This window comes from Pleuronectes platessa, chromosome 6, assembly GCF_947347685.1.
Source record: "Pleuronectes platessa chromosome 6, fPlePla1.1, whole genome shotgun sequence".
Taxonomy (NCBI): domain Eukaryota; kingdom Metazoa; phylum Chordata; class Actinopteri; order Pleuronectiformes; family Pleuronectidae; genus Pleuronectes; species Pleuronectes platessa.
The window spans coordinates 8,271,464-8,296,647 of record NC_070631.1 but is presented as its reverse complement, the minus strand read 5'-3'; the positions used below and the strand labels follow the sequence as shown (position 1 = coordinate 8,296,647).

General features: G+C 45.7%; 2 protein-coding genes across 6 annotated transcripts in view; both read right to left on the bottom strand.

The window, feature by feature from the left end:
- Positions 1 to 1,083: 1,083 nt before the first annotated feature.
- Positions 1,084 to 13,046, bottom strand: brpf1 (bromodomain and PHD finger containing, 1). Of its 2 annotated transcripts, none has more exons than XM_053425381.1 (16): positions 12,159 to 13,046; positions 10,793 to 11,574; positions 10,420 to 10,609; positions 10,001 to 10,288; positions 9,192 to 9,709; positions 8,082 to 8,271; positions 7,844 to 7,975; positions 7,428 to 7,556; positions 6,554 to 7,025; positions 5,404 to 5,712; positions 5,010 to 5,288; positions 4,774 to 4,921; positions 3,833 to 3,966; positions 2,957 to 3,072; positions 2,715 to 2,869; positions 1,084 to 2,154 (listed from the first exon to the last, which is right to left on the bottom strand). In XM_053425381.1, exons 2-16 carry the CDS (start codon positions 11,527 to 11,529, stop codon positions 1,971 to 1,973), a joined length of 3,981 nt encoding a protein of 1,326 aa, XP_053281356.1. In that variant the 5' UTR covers positions 11,530 to 11,574; positions 12,159 to 13,046; the 3' UTR covers positions 1,084 to 1,970. The 2 variants fall into 2 exon arrangements, with proteins under 2 accessions (XP_053281356.1, XP_053281357.1); XM_053425382.1 differs by having other exon boundaries at positions 12,793 to 13,046.
- Positions 13,047 to 13,623: 577 nt separating this feature from the next.
- Positions 13,624 to 25,184, bottom strand: part of LOC128442801 (serine/threonine-protein kinase WNK2) — a 41,177-nt gene continuing 29,616 nt past the window's right edge. For all 4 annotated transcript variants that reach the window (XM_053425379.1, XM_053425377.1, XM_053425378.1 and 1 more), the window contains 8 exons: positions 24,086 to 24,885; positions 23,659 to 23,716; positions 23,495 to 23,565; positions 22,673 to 23,328; positions 22,173 to 22,399; positions 21,790 to 22,014; positions 17,293 to 17,597; positions 13,624 to 17,164 (listed from right to left, as the gene is read on the bottom strand). In XM_053425379.1, coding sequence (XP_053281354.1) covers positions 16,814 to 17,164; positions 17,293 to 17,597; positions 21,790 to 22,014; positions 22,173 to 22,399; positions 22,673 to 23,328; positions 23,495 to 23,565; positions 23,659 to 23,716; positions 24,086 to 24,885 — 2,693 coding nt within the window. In that variant the 3' untranslated portion in view covers positions 13,624 to 16,813. The remainder of the gene's footprint in view (positions 17,165 to 17,292; positions 17,598 to 21,789; positions 22,015 to 22,172; positions 22,400 to 22,672; positions 23,329 to 23,494; positions 23,566 to 23,658; positions 23,717 to 24,085; positions 24,886 to 25,184) is intronic.

Sequence of the window (25,184 nt, the reverse complement as noted above, 5' to 3'; positions counted from 1 at the left end):
TGCGATGAGCCATGAAACCTGCAGAGCCGGTAGCAGGGATGTACAGAGCCTGAAACACAAACACACACACACACACACACAGAAGTCATCGTCTTACATGTTCAGCACAGTAAATGTCTGAGCTGAGCACATGACCCATTTGTTGTAACTCAACTCCCTTTGTTACAGGGAAACATGCAAGTTGATCACGTTGTAGGAGCCAGAACTTGGTTAAAGAAGGTTATTATTATTATCTTGTTGCTTATGATATAAGATGTAATGGATTTGTATTTTGGGCGTATTATTTGCTATTTATTGTTTACTTGTGATCCTATTAATTTGGCAGGAAACAGGTCATTAATCTATGAGTTGGTGCATAGTCCAATAAGTTGATCTTCTTTTTCTTTAATAAAAGCTTCTCAGAGACACTTTTTGTTTTCAGGAAGTCACTACACAAGTGTTTCCTGAAGGTGTCAGGTGTTGAGACAAGGTGAGTTTATGGTTTTCATGAAAGAGGAAGTTAACTCAAGTGTTTAAGTCACATAGACCCTGGAGCTTATAATGCACCCAGTTCAGACCTAGTGTTAGCATCCGTCTTTAGGTGATCTGATCATTAGAGGTCAGAGAGAAATTCAGGTCTGAACACGATCACATCAGAGAAAACACAGTCAGAGGAGGTGTGGGGCCACATGAGGCCACGTTCTGTCGCTGTGTGAACACAGATGCATCCTGGGCCACGTATGAAGCGCCGCAGCTCAGCCTGTTTTATATTTCTCAGTGTCCGAACAACACATAAATTGGTAAAATCTTTCTTCACAGCACACACACACACACACACACACACAGAGAGAGAGAGTGAGGCCTTGGCTGAGCAGTCCTTATAAAATGCACAGATAGCAAACAGTGATGTGCTGTCACTATGTGTTAATTAGTATCATGGTGTCAAGAGGTCCTCCCTGTTTCTTCAGAAATAATCAGGCAGGGTTAAAAACTTCCCACAATGATCCACAACCATCGAGCAGGAGACCAGGAAGATTCCTGAGGGTGAACAAACACGGCGCGCCCCTCAGGCAGCGACACAGTGACCACAACACGAGCCACAGGTTTAAAAAACTCAATTCCTTTTATTAAACTTTCTATCTTTGTGTAATCTGTATATATAAAAGTTCTAAGGCCATCAGCCTGAGACTAAGAGAGAGTGCAAGGCCATCACGTGTTTCAGTTCAGTCCTCGTGATTCTGACCAGCGGCCACAGACGTACGTTAAGAAAAACTGTAAAAACGGGAGACGTGATGATCACAGAGTGACAGACGGTAAGAGCACCACAGCCGGGTCTCGTGTGGGTCGGAGTGATTAGAAGTAGTTCTTCATGGATCAAGCTGGTGGAGCTTGTTGTGAAGGAGTAAGCAGAATAAATAACATTAACGTTGGTTTGCAACAGTCTTTGTGCTCCACTGACTAATGGCTCCAGCGCCAGGCTTCTCGTTTTGTCATGGTTGTTTTTGGAGTCGGGTGACACGTGTGAAAACGTGCCCACAGTGTGTGCATCAATGTACACTACATGCATTTCCCTGTTCACACACGTAAACGCACACGTGTGACTGTTGTGTAGGAATGACAGGGAAAGGCAGAGTTGTGCAGACATCATAGTGTCATAGTCACCTTTTGACTCTGTAAACGTATTAAACATATATATCGACCACATACAAGGAATATTCGGATTCAGGATTCGGAACATAATGTAATTTTTCATCAATCAATACTATTATTTTTTTTCTTCAATTCTCTTAATTACAATATTTTACATGTCGGATTAAATACGGCTTAGTGTGCATGAGTGTGCGCGTCTTGGGGCTGATGGAGTGGACGTCTTCTTCCACTCAGTGCGGCTGGCACTGTTTGTTTGGTGTCTTGATGTCGGGCCGGGCTCTCGATTAAAGAAACGTACTCCACAACGCGTGCAGGGATCCACACGCATGGTTCACGTGTGTTCAGTCACTGTCACTGGTTTCACTGCTGGGGTCTCCCTGCACCTTGCTGCGGTGCTGCATGGCGCGGTGGTACGCCACCTGCACCGACTTGCGGATGTTGGACTTCCTGCCCTCCAGCATCTTCTCCTTGTCCAGCTCCTGGTCCACGCCGAGCGGCACCAGCTTGGAGCGAGGGAGCCACTGCCTGCACGCACCAACACAGAGACGGTGAAGGGTTAACTCTTATTTTAAAACAGTGATTAATTAAGATCAATGCACACATCTCCGTCATCAAGTCTTTACAGTTGATAGATTGTTAAAAGGCCAAACAGACCAAGTAACCAATCAATAACCTGGAAACCGGCGACCCCCGGAATGCTTCCTGGAATCTTTAGCACAGTGGCTGTTGTCGTCAAGACCTCACAGCCCTTAAGAGTCAGTGGTTGTGCAGCAGCACACTCTGACCTAAAAAGATGAGGTGTTATTTCCCTCCTATTCTCAAAAGCCACATTTGGCCTATTTCTGCCGTAGGTTCTGTCGTCTTGCACTTCAGCACAATGAGTTGTGTTTCCTTTGAACCATCACCGCAGGAAACATGCAAGTTCTCAGTAACATCAGAAGCCCAGTCACCTTCTGCCTTCTTGGGTTTTACTCTTCATTTCATCGTCAACAAGACAGAATGACCGTGGGAGCAAACACAGAAGAAACTAAACAGACGATGATTGAATGAGTTTGTGTAAAAGCTGAGTCGAGATGACCACTGACCAGGTTCTCTTGTTGTCGAAGAAGAGAACCAGGAAGAGGTGCTCCCTGGCCTCCTGGGTCATTTGCTCCCCGAGCTTCAGCACATCCAAAGGGGGGACAGGGATTGGGACACCTCGGTGAAACACCCCCTCCCTGGGCATCTTCGGGTCAATTATCTGCAGGCAAACGGGAACGAGAGGAGGGTTAGATATGCAGCCATTAAGGTACATTGGGGAGTGCAGAGGCAGTTTGTGTCGTCTCACCAGAGCAGGGTATGATGGGTAACCTCTGCACTTGGCCCACACCAGGTCCAAAGCTTCCAGGGAGCTGTAGTCATCTGAGGTCATCCAACATCCTGATCTGGACCGGCTACGCACCACTGACGGTAACAAACACAGGATCAGGAAGACAGCCAGCAATCATCCAACCTTACTCCTAGAAATTATTCATTGTCAGCTTTATTGGTAGGGAAGTCAATCTTCACAGGGATTTACAACAACGTGTGATACTTTACAGAAATATTGACCGTTATTGCGTTTTCCTTTTTGTAGAACAAGGTGAATGCAATATTTATATAAATATGTTTGATTTTTTACGATTTGAAATTGGGAGATCCAGTCGTGAGTGAGCTACAGCCAATGAGAGCAGGTCGAGTGGGAAGTGCCACCTAACGGATGCTGCGTATTTAGAACGGAAACATAAGCCTACAGCCTGAATACGACTTTGAAGAAGAAGAAGAAGAATTGTGGCAACAGTATAAGTGTTGTTTTTCTCTTTGATTTTTCAGTGCAAAACATCACACAAACAGTGGCAGCCTGCTGACTACACCAGCAGCATGTTTGTATTTACTCTGATGTGAGCACCTGACTTTCTGTGAGTTCCAAAGTCCATGACTCGGAAATCGTTTGTTTAAAAACCAAGAGGGAGGACCTGTGTCTCGACTGGATCGTCTAGTATCTGCGTTCTCACGATTCAAATATTGAAAATCTGTTCCATCTGTCTGTTGTTCGTGATCTCTGACGTTTTTTTTTTAATCCTGAAATTTGCACTAGACACTCACGGTCTACATCGAGAGAAACTACTTGTGCATGCACTGACACATGGGGGCGTGTTGGTGAGTTTGAGAAAAGTTTGCTCACAATGTGAAACGCTCCTCGATCCTCCAACCGAATAGGAATCGTTCTCGGTCCCAGACGTCTCCTCGCTGCTGTCCTCCTGGAAGGCCGAGCGAGAGAATGACGCCTTCCCCCTGCCCTGTTTGGAGGGGGTCGTACTGCGAGAGAAAAGAGACACATTTATTAACACGTGTATAACTTAAATACAAGTGTGTAGAATTCAACACACTTGTGAGGATCTTATGTTTTTATACTTCTGTTTATCAAAAACAAAACGCTGCTTAAATCCCTTTATAATCTCGAGGTGTTGACTTTTTCCTGCAGAAAGTAAGTTGAGAGGATCAGAGCCACTTTCCCATCCCTGCACCAACTGTGGAACTAGTTAATGAACCATGCACAGTTGTTCCTATGCACAGTCATCCACACATTACATCTTGTTTTTTTAAATACGCTCATAAACTAACTGTAAAAGATAAGAAGCTTTGGTTTCACAAGACGTTACAGGCCGGACCGCTGACCCTGTTTTATGACTAGCAGCCACCACAAGTCACTTCCAAGCATCTCTGTGGTCTCTCCGCCTCAAAGTGATGACAAGCCTCCAGGAAGTCAAAGCCAAGGTGTGATATTCACGAAATGTCAAATTGTTCATTTGTTCTTCATCAACCGGCCACAGGGAGGTTAAAGAACTCAAGGAAACAAACTTCTTAACACTCATTTTATGAAATATGACCCACGACTGAGTTGTCACCTTTTAATCAGGAGTTTGTTTGAACAGGTTGATAAGAACCATGAGCCAAAGATCTAATCATATCAATAAACCTGCAAAGATAAGTGTCTCAGGGTTTGTGACTGCAAATTATTCCTTTCTCTTTCCATAGACCTGTTACATAATACTTTGGATTAAAGGAGCTTGAGGCTAACACCACGCCTCCTGCTTGTGAATATAGAGTGTGTGCACTGGTCACCTGGTTCTGTCGGAAGCTGCACTACTGCTGCTGCTGGTCGTGGACTCGGAGTCGGAGCTGGAACGAGGGAGACGAGACTCACTCCTGTACACACGGAAGCTCTCTGTGACCGGCTGGTTCCTTCCATCAAAACCATTACTGGGCAAACCTAGAGACAAGAGACAGAGCGAGTTCAGTGTGTAACTCAAAGATTTGTGTTGTGTCTATTGTATAAACTGTTTGTGCGTTGACTGTACCTGGCAGCAGGTCGTCATTGTCACTGTCACTGTCACAGCTGGAGCTGCTTCGGGGGCTTCGAGGTCTCTTCCTCTGCCGGGTGGGGGACAGCAGGGGGAGCTGTGGGGGGCCGATTGGACTCTGGCTCACGCCTGCCCCGGCGTAGCCAGCGTCCCGGTTCTTGGGAGGGCGTCCCGGCCTTTTAGGGGGTCCAGCCATTTTTTGGTTCTTCTTGGAGAAGAGGACAGATGTCCGACGACCAACTTCTGGGGCCAGGGCCGACGAGGACACACTCATATCTTGAGGAGGAGAGAGGTTGATAATTTAGGAGTGGATGCAGACGTTTAGTGTGTAACTTTCCTTTAACATATTCATGTAGCACACAAATTATATTACACAACTTCCTAGACGCACCTTTTCCACCAATCTCCTGGCTGCTGCTTTCTCCCCCCTCGTCATGGTGGCCCGAAGAGCACGGGTGATGGGTGAGAGAGGGACCCCGGTCTCCTCCTCCCCCCGACTCCCGCCCCCCCAGGCCGGAGCCTCCCTCCCGCTGGTGTGCGAGCTTCCTCTTGATGACGCTGATCTCTTTCCTCAGAGCTTTGGCTCGACGAGACTGGCCGATGCTGTGCTTCCCCAGGCTGACCTCGTCCAGACGCGACTGCAGGTAATGCAGCTGCTCCTCCAGTGGCAGCCGCCGCCTGTTCTCTGGCAGGAGCAGGTCTGTGAGAGGCAGAGAGTGAAACAGCTGTTTATCAACCTCAGAGGAAGGAAGAGAGTCAAATGTGATGATGGTCAGTGTCCGTGCTACCAGACCCATGTTGTGCTGAAGCAACTAATTATTTAATCTAGTGACAAACATGAATACACCTTGATTTCAGAGCAAAGAAATATGAAGAAGTTTTTGGCTTCCTGCATGAATGACGTGCGCCATCTACTGGTCAAAAGGCTTCACTTGGGTCAAAGAGCTTTTTGTCTCTACAATATATTCTCATTCTGCATCTTAATCCACTGACATTAAAATACTATTTCAGCAATTAATAGCTGTGACAAGGAAATCATTGAAACTGACAATTAATGGACACAAAATACATCAAGAAGCTTAACTTGTATGTCCCTGTTTCCCTTTCACACTTTTTAACATTATCTCTAAAAGAAGTCTGATTCATTCTCTGAGCCTTTTATCCCTTTGTGACCTCCAGACAGTCCACCCCCCCCCCTCCTCTCCCAAATCAATGTGAGAGAAATAATGGAAGGAATAAAGGTTAATTCCCTCCAGAATTTCACTCACATTAATTTCTTGCTTTACAGGAAAATGGGGCGCAAGTGTTAAATTTCCTCTCGCCTGCCAAAGCTTGACACATTGAGAACCTGTCATTTTAGATCATATTGTATCTTCTCCAAATGTGAGGTATTAATTAACCAGGGAATCGGATCTCCTTCATGTTCTCTTTGCCAAACAAAAAGAGATCCTGTGTTTTCAACCCTTGTCTATTTTTTTCCAATTGTTGCTCAAGAAAATATTGTGTCGGCTGCCAAAACACTGAAGTGAGAGATCACTTACCATCTTCATTGGAAGACAGCGGCTGGTCTCGTTCTCTTTCTCGTTCTCGTTCTCGAACCCGCTCTCTGTCCCTCTCTCGGTCCCTCTCTCGGTCCCTCTCTCGGTCTCGGTCCCTCTCCCGCTCCCGTTCTCTCTCCCTCTCCCTCTCCCGCTCCCTCTCCCTGTCCCTCTCTTGGTCACACTGGCTGTCGGGACTTGGCTCTCGGGGGAGGTGCATGCCGGTCTCGTAGTCGAAGCCGATCCGCTCGGCGTGGCGCCGGGCCGTCCTGATGACGGAGCCGCCCATCTCTCGGAGTCGCAGGGCGGCGCGGTAGAAGACCGTGTCCTTGGCGTTGTACTTCAGGCAGTTGTTGACGATGAGGCCGAAGTCTCCCTCGAAGGCCTCGAACGTGAGGTAGCGGTGGGACTCCAGCAGGTTCCACATGGTCTGGAAGTCCATTGGAGTGTCGATGTGTTCCAGGTAGTCGGGCACCTTGAGAGTGGTGGGTAGGGATCAGACAGAAGCATCAGACACTCATTCTAGTTACCTTTAATCTCAAAAAGCAGAGGTCAGGAAAAGTAGTTTTTTAATTTTATTACACCCTTCATCAAGAGAAAGATGTCAGGAGCCTGACTGACACTGATGTTCTGCTGCTGATACTTGTACCAAGTTTTTAAAAACCATACAAGCTTCATAAAGGTAAGAGATGTGACAGGGATGTTGTATCAGACTGTAGATAGACCTGGTGAACACATAATTACCACAAATAAATCCTGAAGATGGGGAAGGCAAACATAAACAAACCCATGATGTGAACACAAACTTAAGAGTAATTATGCCAACTGAGTGTGTGTGTGTGTGTGTGTGTGTGTGTGTATATATTTGTGTCTTTACCTCTGCCAGTTGAACAGGCTCAGTGAAAAAGTTGTTAGTGTCTCTTTCTTGTAACTGTTCCAACGTGCTCCTCAACAGCACCAGGAAAGGAGTCAGCTGCATCTCCAGCGCCATCTGCTGCACTTTGATCTGAATACGAAAACATTTCATTCAACAACACATCACCACTGACTGGTTAATTAAGAATTGTGAAGTCTGTGCAGTTTGAATTGTGTGTTCCACTAAAATGTGTTCCCCCACTGTAACCAATAATTCTTAACATGAGATATTACCACAGATTAATGGCTTTTGAGATTTGTAAAGACTTGTGTACTTCTAACCACTGTACTATAAAGCCCATTGGAGATAACATAGTGTTTTGCTGCTTGTATAGAGATTTCGGTTAGTGACAGAAACCAATCCGATCCGTGTCTCACCGTCTCCCTCTTGAGTTTCTCCCTCTTGCGGATGAGCTCCACCAGCAGCCGGGCTCTCTCCAGGTCGTGCCTCAGCCTCTGCCACGCCTTCAGCTGCTCCTTCAACGCACTTTGCTTCTCCTCGCTGTCCCGCTGTAACACCAACAAGCACAGTCCCACAAACGTGATCAGACGTCTGGACGAGGTTCAGCTCAAACTTATAATAATAATAATAATAATAAACACTCAAGATATTTACTGGAGGAAGCTGTGACAACGGCGGTGTCGGGAGGGGTTCGATAGGTCGCTGGGACTGCAGGTGGGTTTGGAGCCGGCGCAGCAGAGGCACACCGTTGCGGCTTTGCCTCTTCAGGGTCCAGTAGCTGTGGAGTCGCTGCATGAACTGGCTCTTCCTGGGTACCGTCAGGTTGCTGGTGATTTTGCTGAGCCTGGAGAGGAACAAGGGGATAAGAGTGATGAACAGAACTACACCTCTGGAGCTTGCAGGGCTTGGTTTAGAACTAGTGCAGTGCCCAGTGCAGGGCGGCTGTGGCTGAGGGGGTAGAGTGGTCGTCCTCCAACATGAAGGTCGGCAGTTCGATCCCCAGTCTGACCCATCTGCATGCCGAAGTGTCCTTGGGCAAGATGCTGAACCCTGAATGGCCCCCCATAGAATAACAAAGTGCTGCGAATAGATGACTGTAAGAATGTCTGTGTGAATGGGTGAATGTGAAACTGTTCTGTAAAGCGCTTTGAGTGGTCATCAAGACTGGAAAAGCTCTTTATAAATACAAAACCATTTACCATTTTAAACCTGCCTCTTCTGAATGGGCTCTTTTCTTTGCCTGTGGTGATGCTGGTTACAGCTTTCTTTCTAAAACTGTAAAAGTGACCTGTTGTAATTGAGCTGTGGCCAATAAAGACCGGCTGCAGGAGTCAGTCCTGAGAAGCTGCACCACCGCGGCTGTGTTAAGTGTAGAGCCCTGAACCATAGAATCAGTTTGTGTTGTTGTGAATGCGCACATTGTGGTGAACGCCATGTTGTCATGATTCACAACTTCACACACGTTGATGAGTCCCAGCCATCCCTGCTACAGAGCGCCGGTTCCCTTTCTGTTCAGAGTTTATTAGTATTGAACGTATCACGTGTTCAACACTGCACTTCATCAGGTCCTTAACACGTCAAGTGTGAAGCTGATCAAATAAAAAGTTGTCTACATGTGTTAGCTTCATTCAGACGGACAGAGAGATTTCTGGAATTATTAGACATAAGAAAAAAACATCCTATCGATTTGTGATGATTTGGGATTCTGGTGAATCAGCTGTTCCACAAATAGTTTCATACAAAAAGGTAAGTGTGTGTGCCCACCTGTGGGGGGGTATACAGGGCACAGACACCACTGGAGCAGCGGCTCTCCTCTCAGCTAAGATCTTCCTCGCCCTCTTCATCTTCAGCCTGGATTTCGCCTTCACTCTCTTGGCTCGCTCCGAGCTCCAGCCCTTGGAGTCGTCGTCGTGGCAGATGCTGGGCTCGTCGTCCTCCTCCAGCTCCCCCTCGCTGTGCGACGAACCAATGCTGGCCCCGCCCACTCCCGCCAGAGGCCTGGCCGACCCCGGCGGCGTGTGGATGTCACAGTAAGCCGTTTTGCGGACGCTGAAGGAGGTGCCGTTGGCCCCGGTCTCTCTGACGGGTTCCATCTTCATGTAGAGGCCTGCCTGCTGGGCACAGGTGACGTGGAAGGCTGTGTAGCAGTTGGCTTTGTGACACTGGATGCAGGCGCCCGAGCCCCGCTGCTTGCAGATGTAGCAGGTGAGTTTCCAGCGGGCAGGAGGGATGTGTTCGATGCTGTCAATCGGTTCCAGAAAGACCGTGTTCGCGAAGCAGACCTGAGGGAGAGAGGCCAAATCAACTTCATTACAATGTGTTCATCAAAGGGTCAGGGTAGTAAAAAGTGCAGATGAAATTCAGTTGGTTATGGATCATCTCTCACTATTTAACTTGCACTTCTGTGACCAAAGGAGCTGAGCAAACATCTGATAACATCCATGGAATGTGTCAGCAATAATGAATAAGATCAAAATCTTTATGAATCCACTGTGGAAAGTTGAAAAACTGAAACCAGCACAGAGGAACACTGCCTCCTCATCAGTCGTGCACGTGGAGGTGTGAGGATTTACCTCCGGGATCCAGAGGGCGCAGACCACGTGAGCCCAGCGCGCGTCGTCCGTCTGTTTGAAGGCTCCTCCCTTGTTGGGGCAGAGGGCGCAGTCCACCGCTCGGCTCGGAGACTGCAGGCAGCGCCGACACAGCCACTGGCCCTCGGGGATGTAGGGCACACCGTAGCACTCCTGGTGGACGGCGAGGTTGCACATGTCGCAGAACAGGATCACGTTGCTGTTCTGACACTCGCCGTCGTTACAGATGCAGCAGACAGCGTCTTCGTCGATCAGGGTGCTGGGGTCGGCCTGAGAGAGAGAGAGAGAGAGAGAGAGAGAGAGTGAGAGAGAGAGAGAGAGAGGGGAGCACGAGGGGAGATCAGAACTTCTGTACACGTGTCAGTGCTATAGATATCGTCTCAGTACACAAGTTGAGGTACCTTGTTGTGGCTCTCGAAGTACGACTCCTTCTCCAGCCGGTCCATGAGGTACTCAAAGACCTCCTGTGGGATGGGCGTCACGCCGTCTCGCCGCCGCTTGTCGTTCATGATGTCCAGCCAGATGTAGTCCTCCTCGTCGATGTCGTACTCCACCTCCTCGTCCAGCTCCTCCACAGACTTGTCGATGTACCTGAGCACCGAAGAAGAGAAAACGCAGGGATTGAGAGATATGTCAGAGAAAAGTGTTTGATCAATTGGGAGTGTATGATCAGAAATGTCAATTCCTGTCATGTATTTAACAACAAGTATGTCCCTAACCGTTATACCTTCTATCTGATTATCAAAGAATCAGATCCTAATTCTCCACACAGACCTGTAGTAAGAAGACGGCCGAGGAGGAGCTTCAGGTCTCTCTTGGTCCAGCTCTCTGAACACGGCCTCGGGCAGCTTGATGGCAGGTCCCGACTGAGCGCTGTGGTGATGGGAGGAGCCGTCCTTCTTCTTCTCTTTACTCTTATGCTTCCCAGACTTGGGGGTGGCTTTGCCCCCGTTAGACGAAGGGATATCTGTCCGGTCCTTGCCACTCCCCCCCACCTCGCTGCCCCCGTTCCCACCGTCACTGCCGTTACACACCCCCCCGCCGCCGCCCCCGGTCCCGGACGTCGGAGCGTCCTCTGCGTCGCTGTCGTCCTCTGACACCACATCAATGTTCTCAAAGATGCTGATGCGGTGAATGCGTCCTTGGATGTCCAGCTCCACCATGCGCTGTGCCTGGGCGTAGGTCATCGTCTCCCTGCCCGGGGAGTGAGAGCAGTCCGACCGGTTGGGACTCCCGGGCGTGTTCCCCCCGTGCCCCCCGCCTCCGTTACCTCCTCCGTCGTCTGTGTCCCCGGAGCCGGGCAGGGAGGCGCGAGGAGGCCGTCCCTTTCTCTTCTTCTGTGGTACAGTCTGTGCAGGGGTCGGGTTGTCGTGGTCATAGTGATACAAGTGGTACTCGATGCCACTGTAGCTCTTGTACACCTTTCGGCAGCTCTCCACCGGGCACTCGTACGGCGGCTTGGTGGCTCGCAGGTTGTGACAGAACGTCTTTACATCAAAGTCCAGCCCCATTGTGCCAACAGCCACCGCTGGGACAGATGCTGCTCGAGATTACATCTGGAATACAGACAACACAGGGGGATCGGTTACACATAGTGTGGATCTCGCCTGGGCAAAACACACAACACACGAGTGAGCCGCTGCTGTCACTGGAGCTGTCAGTCACGCTCAGACCAGTCCGGCGCTGGGTTCACCTGCCAGGGCACAGTCACGTGACCACGACCCTCCATTCACAGATGCAAACAAGTTGTAATGTTTCTGTCACTGGAATCACAGGTGCAGTTCACGGCAGTGTGTTTGTTTCTGCTGGATCTCGCTAAGTTGTCGTGCAGTGGATCAAACACAAAAGCACAACGTTAGATCTAATTAGTAAACATGTGGTGATCATAGGTTTGAACAGAAGAAAAGATGAAACGATGCTCTGGTCCTAATTAGCTTGAAAACACTGAAAGCTAACCACAGGACTGAAGTGTATTCCAGTGCAGCTAACGTTAGCCGTAGCATGTAGCCGCTGCTGCTGCTTCCTCAAACAATGAAGCTGGCGCCTCTGCTAGCCAACGAGCTAACGGCGGCTAGCAAACAACAACAATTCGCATTGCGCGTGCAGCGCGAACAGAGTAAAAAACACAACCACCACTCACGAGTTCACGTTGCGAGTTAGCTGCGGCTAACGTCCGGCGGGGTTTTCCTCCCACTTTAATCGACGCTGTTTTCATTCAGCTCGGTGAGTTTGATTCAACGTGCTAATGTGTAGCTGTGTTCACGGATCAGACGTCAGCTGCACAGGAAGGCGTCGTTTTGATGCTAAAGAACATGTTGGTCCCATTCAGCAAACCAGTAAAGAATAAAACTGTGGTAGAAGTCTGTCACATTGTGAACAGATTATAAGTTAAGAGCGGATCCCAGTTCTGCTGTGTTTCCCTCCACAATGACCTCATCCTGTGAGGACCAGACACTGAGCTGCAGCACCTCAAGCTTCTAGTAAACTACAACATGTGTGATCGGGTTCTTCATGTATGTTTATATCACACATGAGGAGGAGGATGATGATGCAATGGTTCTCCTCCTCCGTGGAGTATATGATGCCAGGGAAACAAACAGGGCTCTTTTGTGTTTCAGGGTTTTTCCTCTGTTGTGTCGTTTGTGTTGTTGCTGGAATCAAAATGGCTAAATAACATGTATTGCGACGTTACAGTTGCAAAAGACGAGAGCGAACGTGTCACAGAACGAGCCTCCCTCCGCGAAACGCCACAGATCCACGTTATAAACACTTACTACTCCACGTTCCTCCGGACTGCGCGCTGCGGAAAACCTCCTCACACCCGGGCGGAAAAAGGGGGTCGCAGATTCGTCTTTAATTCATGAGGTAGTCCCGGGGCCCAGCTCGCGGGCAGCGTGGGTACAGTGAAAACAGCTTTCAGCAAACAATATAAAACCCCGATCGTGTCATTGTGTTGGGAATTATTCAGAAACTCGGGTGAACAAAAGGGGGCAACCATTGCTGTGACGCTGCGCCGTGGACGCGGGGAGACACATTCGCCACACGAAGCGGGAGATATTTCTTGGCTTTTGTGTTTAACAAAAAGAAGACATTAGCGCATTTAAACCAAAGTTTAATCACCAAATAAATGATATTAGTTTCTTCAGATTAATTGGGTGATTTATTTATTTTAATTCGTGCACACCACTATTAATCTAAATGTTTTGTTTTTTTGGCCGAATGCCGCGAATCTGCGGCCTGGTTTCTGAGTGCATCATTTTCAGATAACACTTGCATTCAATTACAATACTTCAAAATAGAAGATATTATATTTACACATTTACATGAGTTAAAGAATACTAAAGCAATAAGAACAGTGGACATTTGAAATCCTTAAATGTGTATATATATAAAAATATATATATAAAAATAAATTGTATTGGCCTATTTTGCACAGATTTTGATTTTCACATGATGGAAAAAGTGAGAAAAAAAACGAATTATCAAGTAAAGTGTAAATGCATCCATTTTAGGTTTAACTCGTCCTATTTTTAAACACATAACTACATGCACTCTGATTTGGCCTCAATAAATCCGGCTGGAAATAAAAACAATGACACTTGGCATCAAGCACAAAATAATATTTATTTCTCTGTCAACATACAGTGTGTGATAGAGTGCAGCAGGGTAGGGTGGGGGTAATGCAGTGGGTCATACAGCAGGCAGAAGCAATCCCACACTGTTTAAATACAAGCTTTTGATAATCAGAGCGTATTCACCAGGAGCCAATGCCATCCAGAGAGAAGTGAGACAAGTGGAGTGGGAAGTGTCACCATGTGACTCTGCACTTCGGCTTCTGTTCCTGCACCCAAAACGAACATGGCAGCAATAGTTATTCCCTCCTCTGCTGAAAGCGAAATCCGCAGCCAGGAGGAGGTGGAACAATATATATTTACCAGATACGAGTGACAGAGAACAGAAATCTCTTACTAATGGAAGTATTTCACCAAAGCAGAAGACTCTGCATAATATCCTATAAAAGTCCAATTCAAACCGAATTGATGGAACAATATACATCGAAGCATTCCCTCCAAACACCACCACCACCCTCAAAACAAACAAAATGTACAAATATAAACTACAAGAAAACTGTACAGTTCACAGCTTGGAAGGATTGGGGCGCTGAAACCTTTCATGTGTGTTTTGAAGATTGTGACATTTTTCACCATAGCAACTGTATTGTTTAGCTTTGATTTGTGGAACTTGAAAAGTTGGCCATGCCACTTGTCTGTGATGAAAGAAAGTACAGGCGGTGAAACCCACAATATACAGAATACAAAACACTTAAACATGTCAGAATTGAGGGAGACTATCTGTTGTGCAAATCTCCCACATCAAGTATCATTTGAATTTTGCAATATATAACTGACGAGAAAAAATAAAAGGCCGTTATCAACGCAACCTGGGAAATCAACACATTGCCATAAGGCAATAACACTGCATTGGGAGCTATTTGCATTTGTAAATTAAACGTTAAAAGTCTTTTATTTTTAAGTACCATGTGTATATCGAATGCTGGACTGTACACAGGAATCACTTTGGATGATAGCAGCCATCCCCAAAAAATAAGAATCAAGCTTTAAACATCAAATAAATTAGAACCATCAGACTTGACTGGTGATTGCACAGAACATGTTACATACAGTGTATGCTGAGCAGTAGGACAGCAAAGTTGAAAGAACATTTAGCAGTAGTGAATTCAGAGTTCGCTGGGTGATTTGTAGTATTTATATTTTGCCTGGGAATATCTGGCTGGCGTTCGGTGTGTTGTGACTTTGTTCAACTTTTTCAGCTTGCTCCTGTTGCACACATCAGAGATAAGGCTTGTGGCAAGGCCACCATCAAAGCTTTGTGGAGGGGTTAAATTGCACTTTTAAGCCTCAAGCCATCACATATTAACTGCTACATTCTGATCAGAACACTACCGGAGGCGTTTACTGTAGAAAGAACTACGTCTAGTATAAATGGCTCAGGACATAGCCTTTCCTTTGAGCACAAGGCTACAACACTGTTGTCTTTTCAAAAAAAGAAAGAAAAAACAGGCCATGTCCAACTGAACCATTTGACCTGAAAGAGTGGATTTTGGCTTCTGGTGTACTTATTTTTCCTCCTCTCATCTTTAACCATTTGTTTCTGCAAGGCAACGATACGTCTCACCACTATGGCATTCCATCGGTCACAGGGGTGAAAGGTAAACAAAAGTTAAAACATGACTTTATTACTTATATAAGAGCATATACTGTGTTAATAGTGCAGTTCTACAAGGGCATTAATATGTAAACCAAAAAAAGTGTCTAATGCATAAAACCAAAAAATAGAGACTGCACTCAAGCAACCATCAATTAAAATAACCTGGATGCAGACATGCTTGGCTTCTAAGATGACAATAAAAAATTAAATTCAATGTTCAAGGCACTACATTCCTTCAAATATTTCACTGTAAATACTGTCTTGTTACCATTTCTCACTCCACTGGTTTTTTGGGATTCCAATGTAGTGTTTAAATTGGACATAAACAGAAAAAGGCCAAAATCAACGGGAAAACCGCAGAAACAAAGAAAGAGTGAAATAGGTTTTCTGGACCGAAAACAAAATGTTTTATATGGCTTAGTTCAGTAAAGACCAAAGCCAAAAAGCATTAGGTATTCAGACACACTTGACAAGTACTGTGTAGTATTCACACTTATTTACACATGCGCGCGCACTAACACACACATTAACTCCAGATATACACCAATGAGCCACAACATTAAAACCACTGACAGGGGGAGAAAGGGACACTGGTTTTATGGTTTCCACACCAGGTGGGACATGTTAGGCAGCAGGTGAACAGTTAGTTCTTGAAAGTGATGTGTTGAAAGCAAACGTCACAATATGAGCAACTTTGACGAGGGCCAGCTGTGAAAAGCAGCAGGTCTTCTTAGGGTGACCCTAGTGTGCAGTGGTTAGTTCGTCATGGGAACCCACAACTCACTGATGCGTGTGGGAAGTGGAGGTAGACAACAGCTATGATTGAAAGCTGTTGTATTAAATGTGTATATGTGGCCACTGGCCTGTCCGGGTGCACGTGGTGACCCTGTTCGTTAGTGATACAACTGTCAGAACTGGACCGTAGAGGAATAGAAGAAGGAGGCGTGGTCTGACAAATCATGTTTTCTTCATGTAGAAGGTGCCTTTGCATCTTTAAGGGGAATTTGAGTGTGACGCTCTTGGCAATGCTCTGCTGGGAAACCTTGAGTTTGTGCGGGTGTTACTCGGACAAATACCACCTGCCTTAACATTCTTGCAGACCAAGCAGAGCCTTCATGGTGGTTCTTCCTTATCGCATTGGCTTCTTTCAGCAGAATAATAAGCTACGCGCCCCCAAAAAATAAATCAGGAATGCTTAAAGGAACATGACGGGGTTCAAATTGTTGTCATGGACTCCAAATACCCCAGATCTCAATCCGATGGTGCATCTGTGAGAGGATCTGATGCAAATGTCTTGGTGTTTGATGCCACAGGGACATCTTCAGAGATCGTATGGAGCCCATGTCTTGACGGGTTGTAGTGGCTTTGATGACACGAGGGGGACATACACCATATTAAGCAAGTGTTTTCAATGCTGTGGCTGATTGGAGGTATGTGTTGTATAAAGAACATTAACACTCTGTCATATTATTTACAAATTCAAATTATGTACAATTGTGGCTCTGGTGAAGCAGAGTAGAGTTGGACCATCCCGCACACACCCACGGACAAGTTGTAGTTCGTAGATTAGATAGTCCTAGCGGTTTTCGGAGAGGTGCCATTTTTGGGGTTGTGCATGGTAAGAGGGAAGCTTTGGATCCTTGGGTTTGCCATCGTGTTATAGGGCATCATTCTTGCAGCACCAAGCAGACCTAAAGGGCCCACTGACCCTACAGGGCTAGGCACGCCGGGCCACTGCTGAGAGTAAACAGGACCGGGAACCATCCCACCATAGGAGCCATTGGGCTGGAGGTACCCAGGAGGGAGCATGGCTGCGGAGTGGGGAGCTAGGCTTGTGGGCATACCAGGACCTAAAGCAGCAGTCATGGGGCAGGAAAGAGGCAACTGGAACTTGCTGGTACCATGATGGCATTTCATCTGGAACAGAAGGGAATTCTTTCACATAACAGTGCATAGAGCACCTCTTAACTACATCAAATGTAATGCGTCAAAATCCAACGATCTGAAATCATCTTTTACTGAGTACACGTCTCCATTTCGGATACCTCATGTCCAGCTGCTCCCGTGGGTGGGTAAGATTTGCCTTCCAGGTCCTGTTGGCGTCGCTGTTGTTTGATTTGGTTCAGGGAGGGTCGTGGCTGATTGGCTGCCGCGACAGTCTCCTTCGTCCAGTCATCTACCAGTTTGTGAAGATCATCGGTGAACGTGCATCTCTTGTTGTTGCTGTTGTTGGTCTGGGCCTGAGCGAGCCGCGTAATAGGCTGAGCGGATGGTGAAGGTGTGGCCGAGGTGACTGACGGCTGTGTCTGACTGTTGGCCGTCTGAGCCGTGGCAGCGCTTTGATGAGACCCTAAAAAGACAAAGGAGTTAAAAATCGGCTCAAAAAAGCATTAAAAAAAGACAGAAATCAATTGGTTACTGTATGGCATAATGTAATGCACTTTGACAAAATGAATATCACATTTTGCCAAGATAGCAGCCAACTGATTGCAATATGAATGATAATCTACAAATGAAATGTTTGATATGCAAGCAATGACAAAATTCAGCAATTGAGACACACCGCCATGCAAAACCACCAACGTAATTTGATACAACAATCCGTACCAATACACATATATATATATATATTCAAGAAGATCCGCCACATTTTTAAAACCATAAAGACAAAAATAAAAGTGCACACACAAACATATGAAGTATTGGAATTGTGAGGACAGAGGAAGAAAGACAGAGAGTAAGAAAGTAAATGAGATAGTTACTACTACTGCGCTCTTTGCCTAGACATAGTCGTTTCAGAGTGGACCCTATAAGAAGGTAGAACAGCACAAGACAGAAACAGTTAGGCCAGAACACACTGCACAGCACATGTGGACAAGCTGCTTTAAAAAGGACATTCAGTTATCAAAACAACTGGGGAGAGAGAGAGACAGAGGAGAGGAGGACGAGGGGTTTAAAAATCAGTGAGGAAAACTGGAAGAAAGAGCCTAGGAGTTTTCTTTAAAATGGGCAATCCTTGTTAAAGTGGACTATTGGAGAGTAGATCTGTCAAGCTAATAAAAGAGAGCACACGTAGTCTTCCTTTGGGATGTTCGATCTGCGTTTACAGTGACCTTGTCTGCATGGAGACAGATCTTATGCTACTTTGTAAATTAACTTAAGGACAAGGTTTGTGATGATGTAATATACAGAACTGGTAAAGTGCACTCACTATAATCTTAATTAGCTTTACAAATAAAGAGTGGGATATTTAGATTTATTTGTAAGGTTTAATAATAATTAATGGTCCATTAGTTGGCGGGGAGAGACCCTAACGGAGTAACTGTTTCCTAAGACAGTATAGCACTGGAGTAAATGGAGATCCCTTTACCGATGTGAGAAGGCCTGTGAAACAAAATGTGAAGCAAAAATAAATCAAACTTAAAAGTGAAGACCACACACACACTAGAAGGGAGTCTTCAGAGTCGGCACTTGTCAGACACATGCAGGTAACTCAGGAGAGGTGGAAGGAGAAAAACAAAAAGTAGTAATATTGATGATACAGCCCTTCATGTGGTCATGTGGTGGAGCAAGTCTCCATCAGTGCCCTGCCTGGCGGCTGCACCATGCACGTCTTCTCCCTCCAAACATGAGGGACAGAGAGCGCTCTCCTCTACCACACCAAAGGCCCTGCTTATCAGGGAAGGGCTGATTTCTGGGGGGGGGGGGGGGTTCTCTTTGTGTTAGTGTACACAAGTCTGCTGACTTGGGCAAAGTGCCCTGACTTGGGAGATGCCATTAAAATTAACAGTGGATGGAAACACACAACAAACAAAAAGGGTTTAAAGGCTTTGGCTTTTTCTCTCTCCCCCTCACACACAGACACACACACACGTCTACAAACACACACTTGTCTTGTTATAAATGTGGTGGCCTGTCATTAACAAAATACATTTCCTTCCTCTAACCCTAAACTAACATTTCAATTACAACTGAATTTCTAGTCCATTGGTTTGATTAACACTTATCTGAAATATATTTATAATATTAGGAATTCGATGTTACCAGATATTATTGCCCCTATTTATCATTATGTGTTATAAATAGTCTAATTTACATCCCTCATCTTTTTAATTAAACTGCCGGAGAAGACGGCTTGGAGGTGGGACATTTTTTAAAGAAATTAAAATCTGAGGCTCTGCAATCTTTTAAACCATCCCCAATTTAATTATTTTAGTAACTCATTTATTTTGTCTTGGTGGTGGGATTTTAACAAATCGATTTTAGTTATAATAAGGGATTTTCAAAGTTCCCCTTGTGCCAGTGTCTTACCTAACCCTAACTAAAACCTATTTGTCTTAAACCTCAGCCATTTAAACTTGGGGGTCCAGCATTGTGGTCCCCACAAAGCTACTGTAGTCCACAAACACACATCCATACATCCCAACAGGCACACTGCTTGTTTCAGATCTGACCTCAGGCCCATGTTTGGAGAGATCTAGCCATTCACAAGCTCAGTTCGCAGCGCCAGAAGCACTGCACAAAGCATTTGTATGATGGGGAGGGGGCATTGTAACCCCCAAATGAATGGTTATGAGTGTAATGGTGGCTCTGTGGATTGTGCATAATTGCCAGAGGAAATTATGTGTATAGATAAATATCTACAATTATTATGATAATAAAGTATTGAAGGCCACACATTAAGATTAAAGAGGCGTGCACACCCTGGAAATCTTTCCTTCCAAAGCTCCAAACCAAGACAGTGGATGGTCTAGGGGGGCCCCTTAAATATTTTATAAGCAATAGCAACTTAATCTTTTCTTATTAATTCTACACTAAGACACAGCATCTTATTTCAGCATAAACAAATCATCAGCAGGTATATTTGTCCTCTCAACGTCTGATCAACCTAAAGTCATCCTGCATCTCTGCTGCACAGATACGGGATCAAAGAAAGGTAGCATGGAGCCTAAATGCAGGTCTTACATACATGAACCATCAGTCACTGTGCCTTTTGAGATAGAAAGTCAGACATTTTTAATTGTTGATAAAAGGCTGCGATCAAATTCACATCGTCGACAGATAAATTATATCAGAGGATGATTAATAAATCACTGATTGTATCCTTTCATTGCCGCAAATTTTGAAAAAACGTCGCTGAAAACCGGATTTTAAATCAGGGTTTGGGAAAGTAATGGGTCACATATACATACGTTACTTCTGTGCCACCTCGATTCCATTGCCAATGAAGATTTTTAAACTTAATTCAATAAGATTATTAAAATGGTCATACTTGCTAAAGCACTTCTCTTGGAAATGACAAACGAACCTGGGATCCAACAGAATAATTTTCTAACCTAAAAGGTGTAAATATGACCCGTTCCACTGATTGCTTGAAGGAAAGGAAACATTTTCTGGTTGCACAAACCTTACAGTGTGCCTATGTTATACAGGATCAAATGACTTTGTTTATCATACCAAAAATAACGTGCATGTGATGGATATCCTCTGGCTGTCAAAACAAAAATTATACAGAACACAAGGTTGTTGAGGGAAAGGGCAGGTGGTAGGGAGGAAAGATGGGTGATGAATATCAGATGAGAATAGAAGAGTGATGATATTATATATCATAAAAAACATTGTTAATAGAGAGAGAGGTAGGTTAATAAAGAAATGGAAATGAGTGAGGGGAAATAGAAAAGAACAAATACAAACAGATGGACAGAGACACAGGTCCACTGAGGAATCTAGTGCGTGGTTTGCTACTAGATTTATAGGTGACTCTCTCTGACGTTTGGTGGTAAACCGTCCAGCCTGAAAAATGAATATAAGAGGGAAGAAGAGAAGAAACAAGAGAGACACTTTGTAAAAGTGCACAGAAACTGCGATGTGAAACCCCCACCATCAAAAGCACCAGCAAAGGATAATAAGGAGTGTACGAAATGCAGGATACCAATATTACATCAGGTTAATAATAAACATCGTAATTATCATCAGTCTGTTTTCATTACAACTGAGCAATATCAGGGGAACCAGAAATAAAAAACTCCCAATCAGTTAAAGATACTGTAGTCGTGTTTTGTTTTTTTGCTTGGTGACCATTTGCATAATAAATATTAACTGTGTTTATAGAACAATTCGCATTAATTATCCATGGTATTGCTTCTAGCATAAAACCCCAAAATACACTTTTATTTATGAGATTGAAATGTGAAAACATTTTACTAAAGGAAAAATGTCAATCTAAAAAAAGAAACAAAATCTGCCTGTTACACAAGAAACCGACGGTTCTGGGGCTGGTTTCAAAAGTTTGACTGAGGCACAGATTTGACAAAAACAAAATCAGATATAAATTCAGTCATGAGCCGAACAAAGAGGCCCAGTTGTTGATCATCTGTAGATCAACTAGCTTGTAATGTATCAAGTTAAAACATAACAACCCACAATAACCACTTTCCTTAACTGAACACACGTTAGCCACCATTCAACCCTAATGGCGGTTTAGTAGATAGCATGACCCTTCCACACACACACAAGCATGCAGATGAACCTATAATGTGTACCTTGGCCAGGGCCTGCTTGAGGGGCCATTCCATCGCCATGTAGTCCAGCGTAGATGTTGTCTGAGGAGAACGAGCCCTTCAGGGAACAGGGTTGCTGTGTGTGAACCTGCTCTGGGGCAGCATGGGGGTGACTGCTGGAGCTGGAGCAGCCACTAGAGTGGTCAGAGCCATCAGACAGAACTGAACTTTTGGCCGGGGAGCTGGATGAACTGGCACCGCGCTCACCTGAGAGAAGAAACAAGCATGATTCATAATGAATCACTCTGTGAATCATACACCTACAGTTTTCTGAGTCTGACGCCATCCCTGTGTTTACCACTGCAAAAAAAACTGACTACCACAGACTGAAGCACTAGTCACACAACCACCCCCACCACACTCACCTTTCCTCTCAGTGGCGGTGTTAAGATTGTTTTTAAGTTGCTGCACCATCGGATTGAGCAGTTTTCCAGCCTTCAGCTTGTGTTTGCTGGCACGACGCCTCCGGCCACTTGGGGGTGCTGCATGAAGTGAACCCACGTTGGGAGGTAGACTTTTGCCCAGCTCCGTGTACAGATGCTCAATCTCACCCCTCTGGAATGCCTGCAGCTCAGAGATCTCCTTTATGTGTCTGGTGAGAAAGTTAGGGGGAGAGATCAGACAAATTTTTTTGCTTAAAAGTTACTGATTTGATTAGTAACGTTCTCTCTTAATGTTAAAGAGCTCAGTGCCCAGGCAGAGAACATTTTATGATATTATAAGAACTTAAAAATCGGTTTGTGTTTTTGCATCTTGTAGCCCCCCAAATATTTCAAACTGATGAGGATAAATGATATATTTAATATTAAAAACACTTGCAACATCTCTGCAGATTTGCATGGTGCATGTGTAGAAGTTACTTTACTTTTCTCTTAGTTTTTGTAGCTCCTTCTTCATATCTGCATCCTCAAACTCGGAGTCGTTGTCACTGCTGATGTAAGATGAGTGGGCATGTCCTGCTGAAGGCAAGGGCACGTGACCGTTCATTGCCACGGGCTGTCGGCTTGGTGAATCTGAGCTCTGCTCACTTTTGCTGCGACCAGTGCGCCGTAGGAAGGCCATTGCCCTCGTCATGAGGTCGCTACCACTGTGCTCAGACAGGGCATGAGCCGGGGGAGCGGGGTGGACTGGAGGGAGAGTTATACTGCTGCTGTCCTCGTCTGCTGAGTCAGAGTAGAGGTGGTCGTAGTTGTTGTGCATCGGACTGTCAAAGGTCTGGGCCCGGGGGATATGGTGCGGGGTGACATCAGGACTGGAGGTGGGGGTGGCGTTGTAGAAGTTTGGTGGGGCAGAGTAGCGGTTACTACTGTGGGGTTTGGATGTTCCGGCTTTCTCCTCGTCGGCTGCAGTCGCCACACTGAATCTGCCCACAGCCACACAAGCCTTCTCTTTCCTGCCTTTTCCCTGGGTCTGACTGTAAGACCCTCCAGAACCACTAGAGGGTGCTGTAGAACTGCAGGTGCTGCGGTTTGTCTTATTTTTCTCTAAACGATAAATGACATCTGGAGAAGTGGGAATGATCTGGAAAGAAGAGCAGCTCATGTTCATAACAAAATAAAGTTCAATAATCATCATAAACAAGTACACTTGACAAGCCTGTAATGTGATCTAATTTGGTCAATGGTCACTTTTGTTGATCTGATTTGCTCAAAGGATTATGAGCAAAGGAAAGAAAGTGGGTTCTTACTTGAAAACGGCTTTTGGATCTGTATGAAGTGGAGCTGGCAGTTGCATCGCTTCCTTTCAAAACCCTGTTAGCTAAACGAACAGGAAGGATAATGTCTTGAAAAAACTATTTAAAAAGAGAAACGATTAATGTGATGTGGACATTACATAAATCATTTGACCTACCTGCCACTGCAGAGTCACTTAGTGCACCCACACTATCTGTGCGCTCCAGAATCTGAGGCTAAGATAGAAAGAGAGAAGCGTGTGTGTGGGAGCTTGGAATAATAATAATGGCAAACAGTAATTCACAACATGCGCTTAATCAGTATAATGAGGCGGCTACCCAGTAACCTCTCCTGACGTCAGTTTTATCTTAATGAGTCAAACCACTACTTAAAATGATGCTGTCAGAGGACGAGATCACGAAACAGTATCGTACTCACAGCAGAACTTTTCAGTAAACTTTCTAAACACAGTAATGGTCTTAGCCAGTAGTCAAATCAATAACAGTGCAGGGAAACAATTCAATAATGATTCAAATAACTCAGCTCCTAACATCTGCACACATTTCTCACTCTCTCTCTTAAATAAAGGAAACAGTGTATTTTACCAGTGGGTCCCCCTTCTTCTTTGCAAGTCCTCCCTCAATGCTCTGGCCATCCGAGACTGGCGGGGTGACGACTCCTTCTGTGCTGGAGGCCTGGGGATCAGATGTCGAACTTGAAGGCTGGGAGGGAGCATGCTCCTGGTACAACAGGTTTCTCAGCTTCTCATCCAGAGTCTTGATGGTGCGGTCAACAAACTCCACCCTGCGTGGTCCCTCACTGTCTGACTCTCCTGGCCCCCCACTTGCGGGCTGCTGGTGGCTTGATGACTGAGAGTTTTGGGAGGTCTGATGTGCTGGACTCTGGGGCTGAGAGGTCACTGTCCCAGGTTGCATGGGCGTGGCACAGGGTTGCTGCAGGATCACAGACTGATGGGAGGCGAGCTGAGGGGGTAGCTCTTCAGTCGGACTGGCCTTCTCGATGGGCTGATTTGTCTGAGATGAGGCCAAACCTCCAGCTGCTCCTTTATCAATGGCATTCACATCCAGAGAGACAGGTGGCACAATAGCACAGCAAGGAATGTCCGTCACCATAGAGACAGCAGAGATGTAAAGTTCTTCCACAGGAAGGGAGTTCTGATGTCCGACTCCAGCAGCAGCAATGGCATGTTTAGTTACACAGGGCTGATTCTGCTGGACCCGAGAATTTCCAATGTTTTGGTCTGGAGGTTGTGCTGAGCTCTCTGCAGCCGGGGGCAGAGCGGGGGAGAAGGAGGGTGGGTTTTGAGATGATAAAGATGCGACCGGGGTAGTCACTGCAGTTGTGTTGCAGTCGGGCCTGACTGATGAGGCAGAGTTTTCAGCTTCTGAAGAAAGAAGAAGACCAGAGTTAATTACAGGGAAACAGATTAGGAGTTAAACAGCCAAGACTGTGAAGAAGAGGGTCTGAGTCCTGTGAGTGCCAGAGTGTTACATCACAGCTTGTCTTCCCCCATAAGGATCTGTCAGCTGGAGTATAAATCCTGCCCTTCTACCACTGTAGAAGCACTCTTATATAACTGACCCCACCGGTATAACTGCACCGGCGCACACTCGAATGCATGTGAAGCCTCTTCAGTAACGAGAGCAGCAAGTGAGACACCAACGGTTCAGTTCATTCTATAGA

What these genes read in the sequence shown, in the direction of transcription:
- brpf1 (XM_053425381.1), bottom strand. Translation starts at nt 11,529, where the DNA reads ATGGGGCTGGACTTTGATGTAAAGACGTTCTGTCACAACCTGCGAGCC. An exon ending in CAATGACGACCTGCTGCCAG is followed by an intron (nt 4,922 to 5,009) that starts GTACAGTCAACG and finishes TCTTGTCTCTAG; the next exon opens with GTTTGCCCAGTAATGGTTTT. An exon ending in GCAGCTTCCGACAGAACCAG is followed by an intron (nt 3,967 to 4,773) that starts GTGACCAGTGCA and finishes TTTCTCTCGCAG; the next exon opens with TACGACCCCCTCCAAACAGG.